This window comes from Mauremys reevesii, linkage group 6, assembly GCF_016161935.1.
Source record: "Mauremys reevesii isolate NIE-2019 linkage group 6, ASM1616193v1, whole genome shotgun sequence".
Taxonomy (NCBI): Eukaryota; Metazoa; Chordata; order Testudines; family Geoemydidae; genus Mauremys; species Mauremys reevesii.
In genome coordinates, this window is record NC_052628.1 from 119,756,268 (window position 1) to 119,769,881 (window position 13,614).

Sequence of the window (13,614 nt, forward strand, 5' to 3'; positions counted from 1 at the left end):
TCAACACTAGCCCTGAAAGCATTATCCACATCTGTTCGGGAAGATCCATTGCTGGCAGCCATCATCACTCTGTAGCATAGACAAGGCTCTTGAGTCACATCAGCACCCTGGATCAAGCTAATGACACACTCCATATCCCCGTACCACTCTCTGGCCACCACTGTATATTTTAAACTCTCAGTTTTCCCTGACTATCCAACCATATCAACTAAATATACCTCCTTTGAATATTAACATATCTTCTACCCCCTGACCTGATCCTACTTCCATGTAAGTCAATGGCTAAGCATAAGAACATAAGAACGGCCATACGGGGTCAGACCAAAGGTCCATCTAGCCCAGTATCCTGTCTTCCAACAGTGGCCAATGCCCCAGAGGGAATGAACAGAACAAGTAATCATCTAGTGGATCCATTCCCAGTCGCCCATTCCCAGCTTCTGGCAAACAGAGACTAGGGACACCATCCCTGCCCATCCTGGCTAACAGCCATTAATGGACCTATCCTGCATGAATTTATCTAGGGTTTTTTTTAAGCAACTATTGACTTCCATGGGAACAAGAGCAGGCCCTTGATTTGTAAATAGATGTAGATATCCTTTGTTGCACAGCATTCTTTTGAACCTGGCCAGATCCAAATATGGAATGCAATGTGTGACCGAGATCCAAAATGAGGGGCACCCAAAAATATTCATGCATGAAATTTAAAACACTGTCAGACTCCTTCTTTCAGTTTAAGAACTCTTTCTATAATCTCAGGCCCATGATTCTCTATTGCTGAAATAAAGAATCTTCAAAGTGAAGGAACATCAAAGTTGTAATTTTGGGATACAAATAAGTGACTGTTCCTTGGAATGAGGGACCACTGATGGGCATGCTAAATAGTAACATCCACTCGAATCTGCTATGACATAAAGAAACAAAGTGAATTAATAATGTATCATTTGTTTGTATCAGCGATTCAATCATTCTTTATTGCTAGGAATTGTATTTGTTTTTTCCAAATTAACTTATTACAATTTTTCGGAGAATCTTGCAAGGTAGTTTAACTGTACAGCAAGCTGGGCAATCCAGAGCTTCCGGAGGATCAGACAAAACTTTCCATTCCCCTGTCTTTTGATCTAACAGGTAGGCATTTGGATTGACAGAATAATCTTCAGGACGCTTGTCACCTGCACAAATGATGCCTCCACACACAAACACCTTGTTGTCACCAATAGAGCATACTGCATGAGACAAATCCAAAGTATGGTTATTTGGCAAGAGAGGCACAGTGTTCGTGGACTTGTTGGCTTTAATCTTCTGCAGGTTTATGTTCAGACTTTGTTTGTGGCTCTGTATGCTCAGGATGTTGTCCTGTTGAAAAGACAACAGAGGTTTGTGATTGAATTCAATGGGAAAGGTGAGGTACTGTACCACTTCTCCTGTCTGAGTGTCAAAACAATCCACCATCCCTACTCGGGAGAAACGCCCATTGACCAGGCATCTTCCCGTCACAATATAAACAGACTTGTCTTCCTTTGTGATCAATGCAGTTGCATCCATAGGAATGCTCATCTTCCCAGCCAGGGTCCACTTCTCTTTCCTCTCGTCATACTTGTAGATGTTAGAGACATATTTTCTTGGGGCTGTGCTGCCTCCTACAGAGTACACCACTCCTCCACATGTTACCATGGTATGGAAGACCAAACCTATGGGCAGATCAGGCAGTTTAGTCCAGGAGTTGTTATCTATATCATACCTCCAGGCAGTCTTTAAGCCAGATATCTGCTCTGTTGTTCCTCCAGAGACATAGATGTACCTCCCTACTGCAGCTGCACTGAGAGCAGCTGCTTTATACGGCATCTCCGTTAATTTTAGCCACATGTTCTCCTCAATAATGTAAGCAAAAACCCCATCATTGAATCTACCATGCTCTTTCTGGCCTCCTAAAATCACCACTGAGTCCATTAAGGCCCCCTTTCTTTGGAAAAGCAGCAGACTTTGAGGACTTTCTTGCTTTCTGTCACTCAAAATGGTCTCCATCTGGGCCAGGGGGCCAGAGTGACTCTCAAACAGCAGCACTTCGCGGCTGGCAGCCAGCAGTGTCTTGGTCGAGACACCAGTTAAATGAATGTAGGGGAAGAATTTTTTGAAATACTTATCTCTTTCTCCCCGTTTGTGTTTCACCCACTGGAGCAGGGCAAGGAAGGCTTGATCCTCATTCTGCACGTGGAGGTTCTCGTCCCTTAACAGCTTGCCAAAGATCTGGTGGGGACAGCGCAGGAGGTCTGAAATTCCCTCTGGGCCCGACCAGTAGTGGAAGTTGTCACGGATACCAGCGTAGGCACTGTTTGCCACCTCTTTCAGCTCATAAGTGTTGGCTAGGAACAGGTAGCACAGGCAGTTGTTCTTCTTGAGGGACCTAAGAAGGAAGTCAGAGCAGTGGGCTCTTAGAGACTCTGAGCTGAAGTAGTTAGCCCCCTTCAGCAACTCCTCCACATTCTTCTCAGACACCAACACCTTACCAGTGTAGAAATAGTCCAGCAGCTGCTCCACCAAGGTAGGATTCAGGAAATTAGCATCAATGATGATAAAGAGCTCATCACCTATCTTCATGTCATTGCTTGAGATCAGATTCTTCACGTGGGTAGACACAGCTGCCAAGACATTGAGGTGGGCAGAGAAGACCTGCTGGTCCACACTGAGTACCACGTCGCAGAACTCCCTATTCTTTCTCTGCTTGTTGAGGGCCTGCAGGACCAAGCTGTTGTGGTTCTTTTCTGTGAACTGCATCCTCATGGTCTTAGTATGGTTGGGCAAGAAACAGGGATGAGAGTGCAAGCTGTAGGAGGACTACTTGTCAGGTGTTATGAAAGCCCCACTCGGTGACAGAGGAGTGATGTCATCAGGTATAGCGGCCAGGTCACAATTCAACACCTGTGACATGTCAAAAAAGAGTCTTTTAACAATCTGGCTAGCTGTGATACAGAGACAGTATGAATTGCTGTAGTATCCAGGCATGGAGATAGTAAAATAAGAGAGGCACAAGACAAACCAAACTGGGCTCTTCTCTCACCTACCTGGGGTAAGAGCTATATATGTATTTATATAAAATCATTTTTGCCCCATCACAATGGCTAGGTTAGGCTTTTACAGGAACATGCATTTTGCACTGAGCTTTCAAGGTGGTGGATCTGGAATGCATTCTGGTCTCCCCTGGTAGATTATTTCACTGTGTAGGGTCCAGTACCTGATTCACCCTGCCTTCAGCTGCCAATATTCTTACTCTAGGAGCATCTGTGTCCCCAAGAAGCACTGTAGTCGTATGAGCAGGTAACCTGGCCCCAGCCCATTAAAGACTTTGAGGTTAGGACCGGATATTGAAGTGGGCCCATTCCCAGAAGGGGAGTGTGGAACTGGTGTCATGTGTTCCTTGCAACTCAGTAACAGGCTGCTGCCAGGTGAAGAAGCTGGAGTTTTGGGTTGGCCCTCATCAATCACCCCAAGTGGAGGGAATTGCCCAATCTAGAGGTGACAAACATGGATTGTGAGATCTTTGTCTGATCAAAGAGGTGAAGTCTCCTGTATCCGCAGAGGTGGAAGAAGGCATTCCTGGTATTGTTGTTACCTGGTTCCCAAGAAGCAGGGATGAGTCTTGCAGTGCTCCAATGCTTCATGTTACCTGGGTAATCTTGACAGGTGCCTTTGGTGGAGGGCGGGGTCATGTTTTTTTAAGATCCTCAGATTGTTTACCTCTTCCTACCAGCTATCATTTCTGTCTCACCTGGATTGAGCTTCAGTCACGTGCTTGTCTCCTGTAGGCATTGTGATGTCTGTGTCTCATCTGTGGGCTTATCTCACATTGGCTTTGTGACACCAGCATTGCTAAGAATGAGCTGTAAAGTCTGTTGGTGACATCAGCACATTGACAGCACTGGAGTCTATGATGCCTAATGATTTTTCCTAAGGTTGTTGAAAAGGAGAGGGCAGGACTGATCCCTGTGTTAGGGCTTGGAGACAAAGAGCTGTTACCCATCACTACTCTCTGATCTGTTGGAGAGAAGTGACTGGATCCAGATTTGAATTATACTGCTCACCCAGACAAGTGATGAAAGCAGATCAGTAAGACCTTGCAGCTGACGCCTGTGAATCAGTCAAGAAGTATGAGCATGGAGGTTTCAACTCTGTCCATAAGTGAGACCATAAGTGCGACAAAACCGTCCATAAGTGCGATCTGTACAAGGAGACCATAAGTGCGATGAAACCCATTTCTATACTGTGACCTGCTCTGAATCCTGCTTGTGAAGGTTCTTGGATACTGGCAAATGCACATTCTATTGGAGTTACATCATTTATAATGTTTGTATGATTTTACTTAGGTAGGGCAGGTGGTGAGCTGTGAGACTGTTGTTGTCCAAAGCTGGTTTCTGGAAAATTGGCTGGACTATTAGATGCTACAGGGATGTGGGCAGATGGCCTTCCCTCTTAAAAATTTTGACTTAGTTTTTGCTGGATTTCAACAGCCATGATGAGTAGGGATATGATTTCTGGAAGTCTTTCAGAGTTTCTAGTGTTGCCATGGTCCAGAATGCTTGCTATCCCGGCACAGTTCTGTTAACTTCAGTAGGATTACACTCCATAGTAAGCACTAGGCCTCGGAGTAAGTAGTTGCAGGACTGGGCCCTAAATTTTGTCCATTCACATTTGGAATCAAAGAGTCTACTTACATGAGTACGGTGAGCAGGATGTGGCCCAGTCTCTGTCGTGAGGCTTCATACCTGCTGGAGAAGCTCACATGATTCATTTCTGTGTCTCTACAAAATAGTGGCTATTTTTAAAATAAGAGATTCATAGATTAGTGGATTTACAAGATAGATAGATAATTTAAAATTCCCCTCTGCTTTCTTTTTCTCTTTCCATGATCTGGTCTCTTTCACCCATGATCGCTCTCTCTTCTTTCTCTGTTTTTGCCCCACCTCTTTCTTTCTGCTCTGAAATATTAAGGCTCTTCTTCCATGATAAAATGTCCACAGTTTTGAAATCTCAGTTCTTCAAGTAACTGAAGATTTATGGTGATCCCCTTTAATATGATTTGTTCAATATGTACATTAGCTTGTGTTCTAGCCCTTCTCAGGACAGAAAAATCAGCAGTATTGTTCTCTCTTGACCCTTCACCTAGTCTCCCAACTTCATGTCTCTGCCCCCTCCTGCCATACTATGAAAACCTCAGCATTTTGGGAGATTGCAACATCAGAAATAAATCAGCCAATCATCACATCCCCTTTCTTCTTCTCTCTTCCCAAATTGCTACCTCCCCTGTGGGATTCTGACATCAGAAACAAGTCAGATAACAATGTTGTAATATTGAGACAAGACATCCAATCATCACCCTGATCTCTATTCCTTCTCTTCTCCTATTCATAGTGTCTTCTGGTCCTTTGCACATTTCAGTCCAACTGTCTCACATTTAACCTTTCTTTACAAAACAAAGGCCTCGCCCTGCAACCCTTGTTCACAAGAGCTGTCTCCTTGGCCTCAGAGCAGTAAGGAATAATCACCTAAGTAAGGGTCTGTGGGCTGGCGCCCCTCAGTGTGTCAGCGCCCCCCTTTGGACAGACAGGGCATTGTGCAGAGTCTGCTCAGAACAGAGCAGGAGGTCTGGCCACCATTCTTGTCTGTCTCTCTGCAGGCCTGTTCTGAAGGCAAGGATGTTAATTCCTGTCCCACTGGGCGGGTGCAGACTTCCCTTCTGTTTATCTGGGGTTTATCTTGCCCTGGCCCTCGAAGGGCCTGGAACTCCTTTTGCTCTTAACTCTCTGTTAAGGAGTAAGTGGGGGAACCCAGCCCTCCCCCCGTACCTCCCCACTCCACTGGGTTCCAGCTCAGGGCCCCTAATCCAGGCAGGCAGAATCAGTCCTCCACAATTCTCCTGCTTTCCCCTGAGCTCCTTCCTCCCTCTGTTGGTTCTGTAGGCTTCTGCAGCCTGTGGCTCTGGTCAGCTCTTCTCTGGGTCTTCGTCACTGTGCGGCAGCTTGTTACCAGCTTCTTTCTCTGGCCTGTTTGTTCCTCTGGTAGCCGTCTTTCTGTTTCTCAGCTCTTTTATTCTCCGAGTTTCTGGGAGGCTGCCTATCAGCGCTGGCCAGCAGTTTGACACCCTGGCACCACCTTATTCACCACTGTCATGTAATTAGGATATGTTTTGTACAAAGTATGCTTTGTGAGGTATCATTCTAAAAGTTTTGCTCTGCTAGACATCAATATCTCATTGGATTGTATGTGCTATCATCATATGTGAAGTTATGAGTTTTGGCTATGTATGTGTTACTGAAACATGTGAGGTTGAAAACACCCACAAGCAACCTTTCAGGTACACCAGTAAAAAGGCCAAACAATGTTAATGGCTCATTGAGAAAATGCACACAAACACAAGGATTACCCCAGGAGCGGTGTACAATAGAAACCTCTCAGAGATAGCACTACAGAATGGGAACTGTTTGACCCAGGTCACAGCAAAAGAGCTTTCCAGCAAGTGGGGAGAAGATATCAAAGGGGGAAATGACATCACAATGGTACCTCACTCTCTCTACAACACACCTGGAAACACCCGAGGAACAAAGACTGAACAGGGGTTCCTAGCCTGTGTACGAAAACCTGGGAAACCCAAGCTGCAAAGCAAAGGCCTCGAGAATCTGCCAACCAGTTTATCACTCAGGGTGAGAATTTGCTAATTCATATCCTACTGATCTAGTATATTAAGCTCAGTTTATGGTTTTGTTTATTTAATAGGTAATCTGCTTTTATTTGTTTGCCATCACTTATAATCACTTCAAATCTATCCCTTTTTAGTTAATAAACTTATTTTATGTTTTAATCCAAACCAGTGTGCATTTGACTAAGGTGTCTGGGGAAAACCTCAGCTTGGTTATCACAAGTGTAGCATGAGTCCCGGCTACAGCTGCTCTGCTAGTGGTGTCAGGTAGGGAGCTACATGTACGACAGCCGCCTTGATCCTAGGCAATGATCCTCACAGACAATGTTCAAACAGGCATTTTCAATAGGAGGAAAAAAATCAAACTCAGCCTCACACTTTCCCCGCTAAGCAGTTAGAAAAGATTTCACAACTCCCATGAGACTGCAAAAGCCTGCACCTAACCATGTGCATTTCTCAAAGGCTTTAGGAATCTTTGAATTGCTAGAAAGTGTTAAAGCGTTAAAAGAGGTCCATTATTTGACTTGCAGTGAAACTGTACTAATAAAAGTGCACAGAGTGAAACGTGGACACAACATTCTCACAGCCTCAGGTCAGGCATTGGCAGAATTTGGGTGGGATCTAATGACAGGGACAATTTCCAGCTGTAACATGAAGGGACAATATTGCCTGTGATTCTTGCACTGTTATCACTAAAAGTAAAGGTTTAAAGGTATATGTGTGTTCTGATTGTACAAAAAAAATATATTGGCAATACATATTGAGTGCAAACGCGGCCCACCTGAAGTCAATGGCAAATTTCCCATTGATTTCAACGAGGCCAGGATTTCACCCATTGCATATAGCGTTCATCAAAAAGCAATTGCACAATTGCTATTGCAAAGTGTTTATTAGGGATTCTACAACTTGGAAGAGTTGAAAACTACTGGTTCTGGAGCTCTGTAATTCATAGAAATCGGGAATTCATGTTCTCGAGGCATCTTTTACCTACTTACTTAACTCACAGGGTTGGGCAGGAAACTTGCCTCAAGCACAGGGTGTGCGCTAGTTCTGCGGAGGTGGGAAGAACTTGGCGTGTCTGTATGGAACGAACTTGGCATGTCTAATGATCCTCTAGGAAAGGTAGTACGGTATCCCAGCCTGCCAAAGCCTTCCTGTAATGCAGTAGCACACACAGTCAAGTCAACGTCCTTGAAGGCTGATAGCTGCGCATCTGTCAAGACACAATGGAGAAGGACTTCATGGTGTATTAAAACTATGAAGGTAAATACATGTAGATTAGCTGCAGTGAGGACCAGTGGTTAGTTTTTATATAACGGAACCTGAACAAGAGACTAACTGTATCAGACAACTTCCTTAAGAAATGCTCCAAATATCACAATGTTTGGAGCATGGTTCTGCTCCACCTTTATTAAATGGTGTTTAATAAAGGTGCTTTAATTAGTTGCTCTGTTAATCAATTACATTGTGTTGAGCCCCTCACTGTAATTATTTACATCATTCCAAGCACATTTTGTATTATGTTTACATTTGTAAATGGTTTCTCTAGAATTAAATGCTTAAAAGATGTTTTAATAAATGGTTAATCAATTGTTATAGAGTCGAACACATCAATAGGTTGCTTATAACCATCTATAATCCTTTCAAATGATGGGCTTATAACAATTTATAATACATATTACTCACATCTGTAACATGCTTAGAACATCTATTAATATTTTACTAACCCTCTAGGAACTATTTATAAATGTAACCTTAATATACAGTGTAACCATTCCTCCTATATACAAAAGGGCCAGATTCTCAAGCAGATGTCAACTCAGCCTCTCTTTCTAAAGTGGCAGTTCTGAAACCACAAATAATTATGTCTTCCTTTGTTCCCACTCTTTTGCAGGCACCACTAATGGTAGCTTTGATGTCTAACTACTTGACTTATCAGCAAAAACAAGTAGTATGTAGATAATTACCCAGGAATTGTCATGGGCACAAAATAGCATGCCCAAATCACTAACAAATTAGATCCAGAAAGTGTGTGCTTCTATAATAGGTGTATGTACAGAGGTATTCCTATTTTTATACATTTTCAGGCTTCTTTACTTAGTATGTATTGTTAAGTATTAGAGACAGCACTAAACTTAACTTTTAATTTTCCCTTGTCTTGTGACTGATTATTCATAGTTTCAAGAGATCATAACCTGGAGGCTTTTAGCCTATTAACACGACCCTTAAGACAATACTCTGGTACATCTAATATAGAAGGCTCATGGAAATAACCATCTGTTCTGCATAACTTATACAAAGAAATCAAGTAATAATAATACTTAGCATCTGTACCATGTTTTCCATCATCCATAGATCTCGGTGCATGACAAAGTTAGGAAGCCATTATTATCTTCAGATGGGGAACAGAGGCGCAGTGTTCCATTATGGTAAGGGTATTCAGAGTTTATAAAACATACCTAAAGTATTTCTTAGGCCTTGTCTACACACAGTCTTTTGGACCAGTCAGGGCTGGCTCCAGACCCCAGCGCGCCAAGCGCGCGCTTGGGGCGGCATTTTGCCGGGAGGGCGGCAGGCAGCTCCGGCGGATCTCCCGCAGTCATGCCTGCGGGAGGTCCACTGGAGCCGCGCGACCAGCGGACCTCCCGCAGGCATGACTGCGGAGGGTCCGCTGGTCCCGTGGCTCCGGTGGACCTCCCGCAGGCATGACTGCGGAGGGTTCGCTGGTCCCACGGCTCGGGTGGACCTCCCACAGGCATGCCTGCGGATGCTCCACCGGAGCCGCGGGACCAGCGCACCCTCCACAGGCACATCTGCAAGAGGTCCCCCGGAGCCGCGGGACCGGCGACCGGCAGAGTGCCCCCTGCGGCGTGCCGCCGTGCTTGGGGCGGCCAAATTCCTAGAGCCGCCCCTGGTACCAGTAGAACTATTTTGGTTAGAGGTCTGATTTCTCTAATGATATAATTATACCAGTACATCTTCTAGTGTGACTACAGTCACATTGGTAAAACGGTACCATATGGTAATATGGGTAATTCCCCTTCCCTCTGGGTATTGCTATACTGGCATAAGCCATCATTAGACTAATACAAGTGTGTCCACAGTAGGGTGTATGTGTATAGACAAGGGCTTTTGTGACAAAGACTTGAGTATAGACAATAACTTGGTGACCCAAGCCCAGACACTGCAGAGGTATGTGCCACAAAACTCACACCTAACAAGAGGTGCTGACTGCTCCTATTTTGACCCCTTCAAAACTTCACAGACTGGCCCACACTGAAAAAAGTTGTGAAGGAGTCTTTTGGAATGTGATACCAATATGTATGTGCCTGCAATCCTTGCCTCTCTGTGCACAGCTGATTCCTACTCCTAGTAGAAATAGGTTCTACAAAGAAGCTCTGTTTGGGAGTTGGTCAGAACAAGGCATATGTCAATACTGCTTTTGCAGCACATGCATGGGCCTGTTTGGGACTTGATACCAGGAGCTAATCAGAACAGGATGCTAATTGTAGGTCCCCATGTATGTTGACTTTCAGTGAAGTGTATTGGAACGCAGAATGGGATACAGATAATACAGACACTCTGGTCCTCACAAATAACATACTGTAAAGTCTATGAACTCTGTGCCTCTGATCCATGAAAATATTTTTACAGTGAAATAATGTTCCTTTTCCCCCAGCTTCAGGCCCACAGGCTTCCTGCAGCCCCAGGGGCTTTCTGGGCTGAACAATCTAATGTGATTTAATGTGTATTTTGGCATTAGTATAACAAAAATGCAAAACTATATCGTTTTACAGCATTACCATGGAAAAGCTAAACACGAAAACCAGGCTGACTCAACTCATGGAGTGTCAAATTCAGTTCGTCCAGAAAATCTATTTCCTTTTAAAATTAGCATATCGCCACCTAATGGAATAAGGAGGAAAACAATCAAAACCAGGAAATAAGGTACACATTTTTAATAGGGGGGCAATATTTTCCCCTAGGTTTTAAAAAAAGCAATCTGAAAAAACAGAAATTCCATCACATGTTGTGTGAGGAGGGGGCTCTAGTGGTTACAGACCCTTCTGCCACTGCTCCCCACAAGCCTGACCCTTTCAGCCCCATCCCCTCTAGCCTGTCCTTATTCCACTCCCAGCCTCCCCCAGTTCCACACTTGACTCCATGTCCCAAGGTCAGTCTCCCCTTACTCCATCTCGGTCCTTTGGCCCAGTCTCCCATATCCCTACTCCATGCAGGGCCCTAGGTGCTTTGTTGCCCAGGGCAGAAAATGTTTTCAGCCCTGCCCCCTGCCAACCAAAAGGCCTCCTACCCCCACCCCCCAACACCCCACCTTATTGATGATTTGGTGGTCCCAAATGTTGGGTCCCTGATTGCCTGCCCCTATGACCAGCCCTGTCATGGGTCTAATTTCCCCTCCCCTCTCCCCAGAGCCATCCCTTGGGTAGGGCAAACCGGGGCAACCACTCCGAGCCCCTCACTTTGGGGGACCCCACAGGCCAGTGCGATTGGCTGGCATGGTCGGTCCCAGGAGAGACAAATCTGTCACTTCTGCCCCAGGCACCCCTAGGCTACTTGTCCCTGGCTACTTGTCCTAGTCCATGTCTCCCCCATCACCACTCAGTGCCACATACCATCCCAGGCACCCCAGCATTTTCGCATGCCTGTCCCCACCCCACCTCATCTGAGTCCCAGTCCCTCCCACCTCAGCTCCCTATCCCAATCCCTGTCCCCCAGTTCCTCCTTCTCCTTGTTACTGCCTGGGCTGTGAGCACCAAGGTCTCCTTGTGTCCAGCACCACAGTAACTCCTGGCTATAAAGGAACTGCAGGGAAAGTTCTACTCCACCGCCACAGTCCAAGGCACGGAGGAGCTGTGATGGGATGGAGCATGCTCAGTTCAGATGGACTCTTTGGAGAATTTTGCTGTCAAACACTAACATGTCTCTGCTGAGCATGTGCAAACTGAGATTTTTCAGAGGCTCAAAACTTGGCCAGTTTTGAGCGGTTTTTCATAGGAAAAGCAAAAAGCACACCCCTGACATGAAAGCAATGAACCAGCCAATTTTCAAGTCCCTGCTTGAAAGCATGGAAGTGCCATGCTCTATGAAACAACTGTAAGAATTTTTTTAACATGGGCAAAATAATGTATTTTCCCTAATCTTGTTCTGAGAAATGGCTGGTTTTTACTGTTATTTTGAAAAATAACTGAGCCTGATGCAGACACCCAGCTTGGGAAATTTCAGCCCAAACAGATAAAGTTTAACAAAGTTATAAACAACTGAAAACAGGGTCTTTTAAGAAAAGTGTCAGACAACTTTAACTATGGGCAGAGCTGCCTGCGCTGTCTATAATGTGCATGAAAGGTGACAAATTAACATCCCTGAAGAATAAATGCTTCTATCTGGATCTGATCTTGGGAGGTCCTGAGCATCCTCATTTCCAGAAGACTTAAATGGGAGATGAAGGTGTTTAGCTTTTCGCAGGATCAGTCCCTATATCTAGAGACTCTGAGCAATATGTGCAGTGACAATGCAAGCTGCCCCATGAACACCCTCTGGAAAGTGAAATGTTTTCCAACCTGGTCCTATATCGCTATTTCCAGGATCAGCCTCACTATGAATGTCAGGTTTCAGCAACTTTCAACAGACACTTCATGGTGTGCCCTTATTTCCACCCTAAGGGCCTGATCTGACTCCCAGGGAAATCAGTGGGAGTCTTTTCACTTATGCCAGTGGTTGTTGGGTTGGGCCTTACATAAGTGAATTACATTTGGCCTTTTCCAGTATGAACTCTGCTTACTGAGATATCAGAAACCTTCAACATTATTTTCCTGGTTGGTTCCTTTAGAACAGGCATCTCAAACTCCCGGCCTGAGGGCCATTTGCGGCCAGAGAACCTCCCCACTGCAGCCTGCGGAGGAGAGACACAGACACGCAGCCAGCAATGTCTGCTGTAGGCACGGCCCCCTGTAGCTCCCACTGGCTGGAGGAGAGGGACAGAGATCTCATGATTTGTTGCCAGGCAGAGTCAGCCCTGGAGGCTGCATCATTAGTTGCTGGGCAGAGTCAGCCATGGAGGCAGCATCACTTTTTTCCACAATTAATATAAACAAGTCAAAATACTGAACACAGCTATCTGACGCACACCTTGCTGCATTTTGTAGGTTTCAACTGCTCAGTCACAGAGACCAAACATCAACAAACTGACAACTGAAGCGTTGCCAGGTGTCTGGCAAACACTAAAAACTCTCTGGCAGGCGAAGATTTGTATAAAGTTGTCTGACAGTTTTATTATCTCTAAGAAATTCAAAATAAAAAATACAATACAAACATTTTATTTTCTGAACACCATCTTCAGTGACATTATTGGCCCGCTGGGAGGATTTGAGGACTGGCACTGACCCTAAGGCAAATTGAATTTGAAACCCCTGGTTTAGAACGTAGGGACCTAATTCATCTGGACCTCTTAGTACTTTGCCAACCTTTAATGATGCTAATTGCTTACGTGGACAAGTGTAACTAATAGTTTTAACTATGTACACCAGCCAGGTCCGCTACCTGTCTCTACTGGAGCAACTCCCTCCCCTCACACACCTGTGAGCTACACGCAGAACATCACTGAATTTTTCACTTCTTTCTAGTCAGCGTTTTAATTTTGTTTAGTCAAGATTTCACTGCACTTGCCTGCACTGGTTCATCACCCCCCTGCTACACTTCACTAGCAGTTTGTGTCAGGCAGCAGTTCTTGTCTGTGGCTCAGCATCCAGATGTTCTTATTTACTTATCACAGAGGGGAGTAGATGAACTACCTTGTTAAGGACAATTAATAAGTCTTCCAAATTTTCATTAAAAGGAGAGAGCAGCAATACAATAACTAATTGTATGCAGGGGGGTTCCAATGCATGGAGATGCACACATCTCCCAGT

The 13,614-nt window shown here is 44.9% G+C and overlaps 1 protein-coding gene and 1 long non-coding RNA gene across 5 annotated transcripts; one reads left to right on the forward strand and one right to left on the reverse strand.

Moving 5' to 3' along the window:
• Positions 1 to 952: 952 nt before the first annotated feature.
• On the reverse strand, positions 953 to 3,841 carry CCIN (calicin). Of its 3 annotated transcripts, none has more exons than XM_039544535.1 (2): positions 3,764 to 3,841; positions 953 to 2,916 (listed from the first exon to the last, which is right to left on the reverse strand). In XM_039544535.1, the coding sequence occupies exon 2, from the start codon at positions 2,776 to 2,778 to the stop codon at positions 1,003 to 1,005; it is 1,776 nt and encodes a 591-aa protein (XP_039400469.1). In that variant the 5' UTR covers positions 2,779 to 2,916; positions 3,764 to 3,841; the 3' UTR covers positions 953 to 1,002. The 3 variants fall into 3 exon arrangements, with proteins under 3 accessions (XP_039400469.1, XP_039400468.1, XP_039400467.1); XM_039544534.1 differs by having other exon boundaries at positions 3,662 to 3,797; XM_039544533.1 differs by lacking the exon at positions 3,764 to 3,841 and adding an exon at positions 3,608 to 3,757.
• LOC120408043 lies at positions 2,955 to 13,020 on the forward strand. Of its 2 annotated transcripts, none has more exons than XR_005600378.1 (5): positions 2,955 to 3,064; positions 6,483 to 6,692; positions 9,044 to 9,117; positions 10,486 to 10,636; positions 12,853 to 13,020. It is a non-coding gene; the product is annotated as an uncharacterized LOC120408043 (long non-coding RNA). The 2 variants fall into 2 exon arrangements; XR_005600379.1 differs by lacking the exon at positions 12,853 to 13,020 and adding an exon at positions 12,537 to 12,835.
• The last annotated feature ends 594 nt before the right edge of the window (positions 13,021 to 13,614 follow it).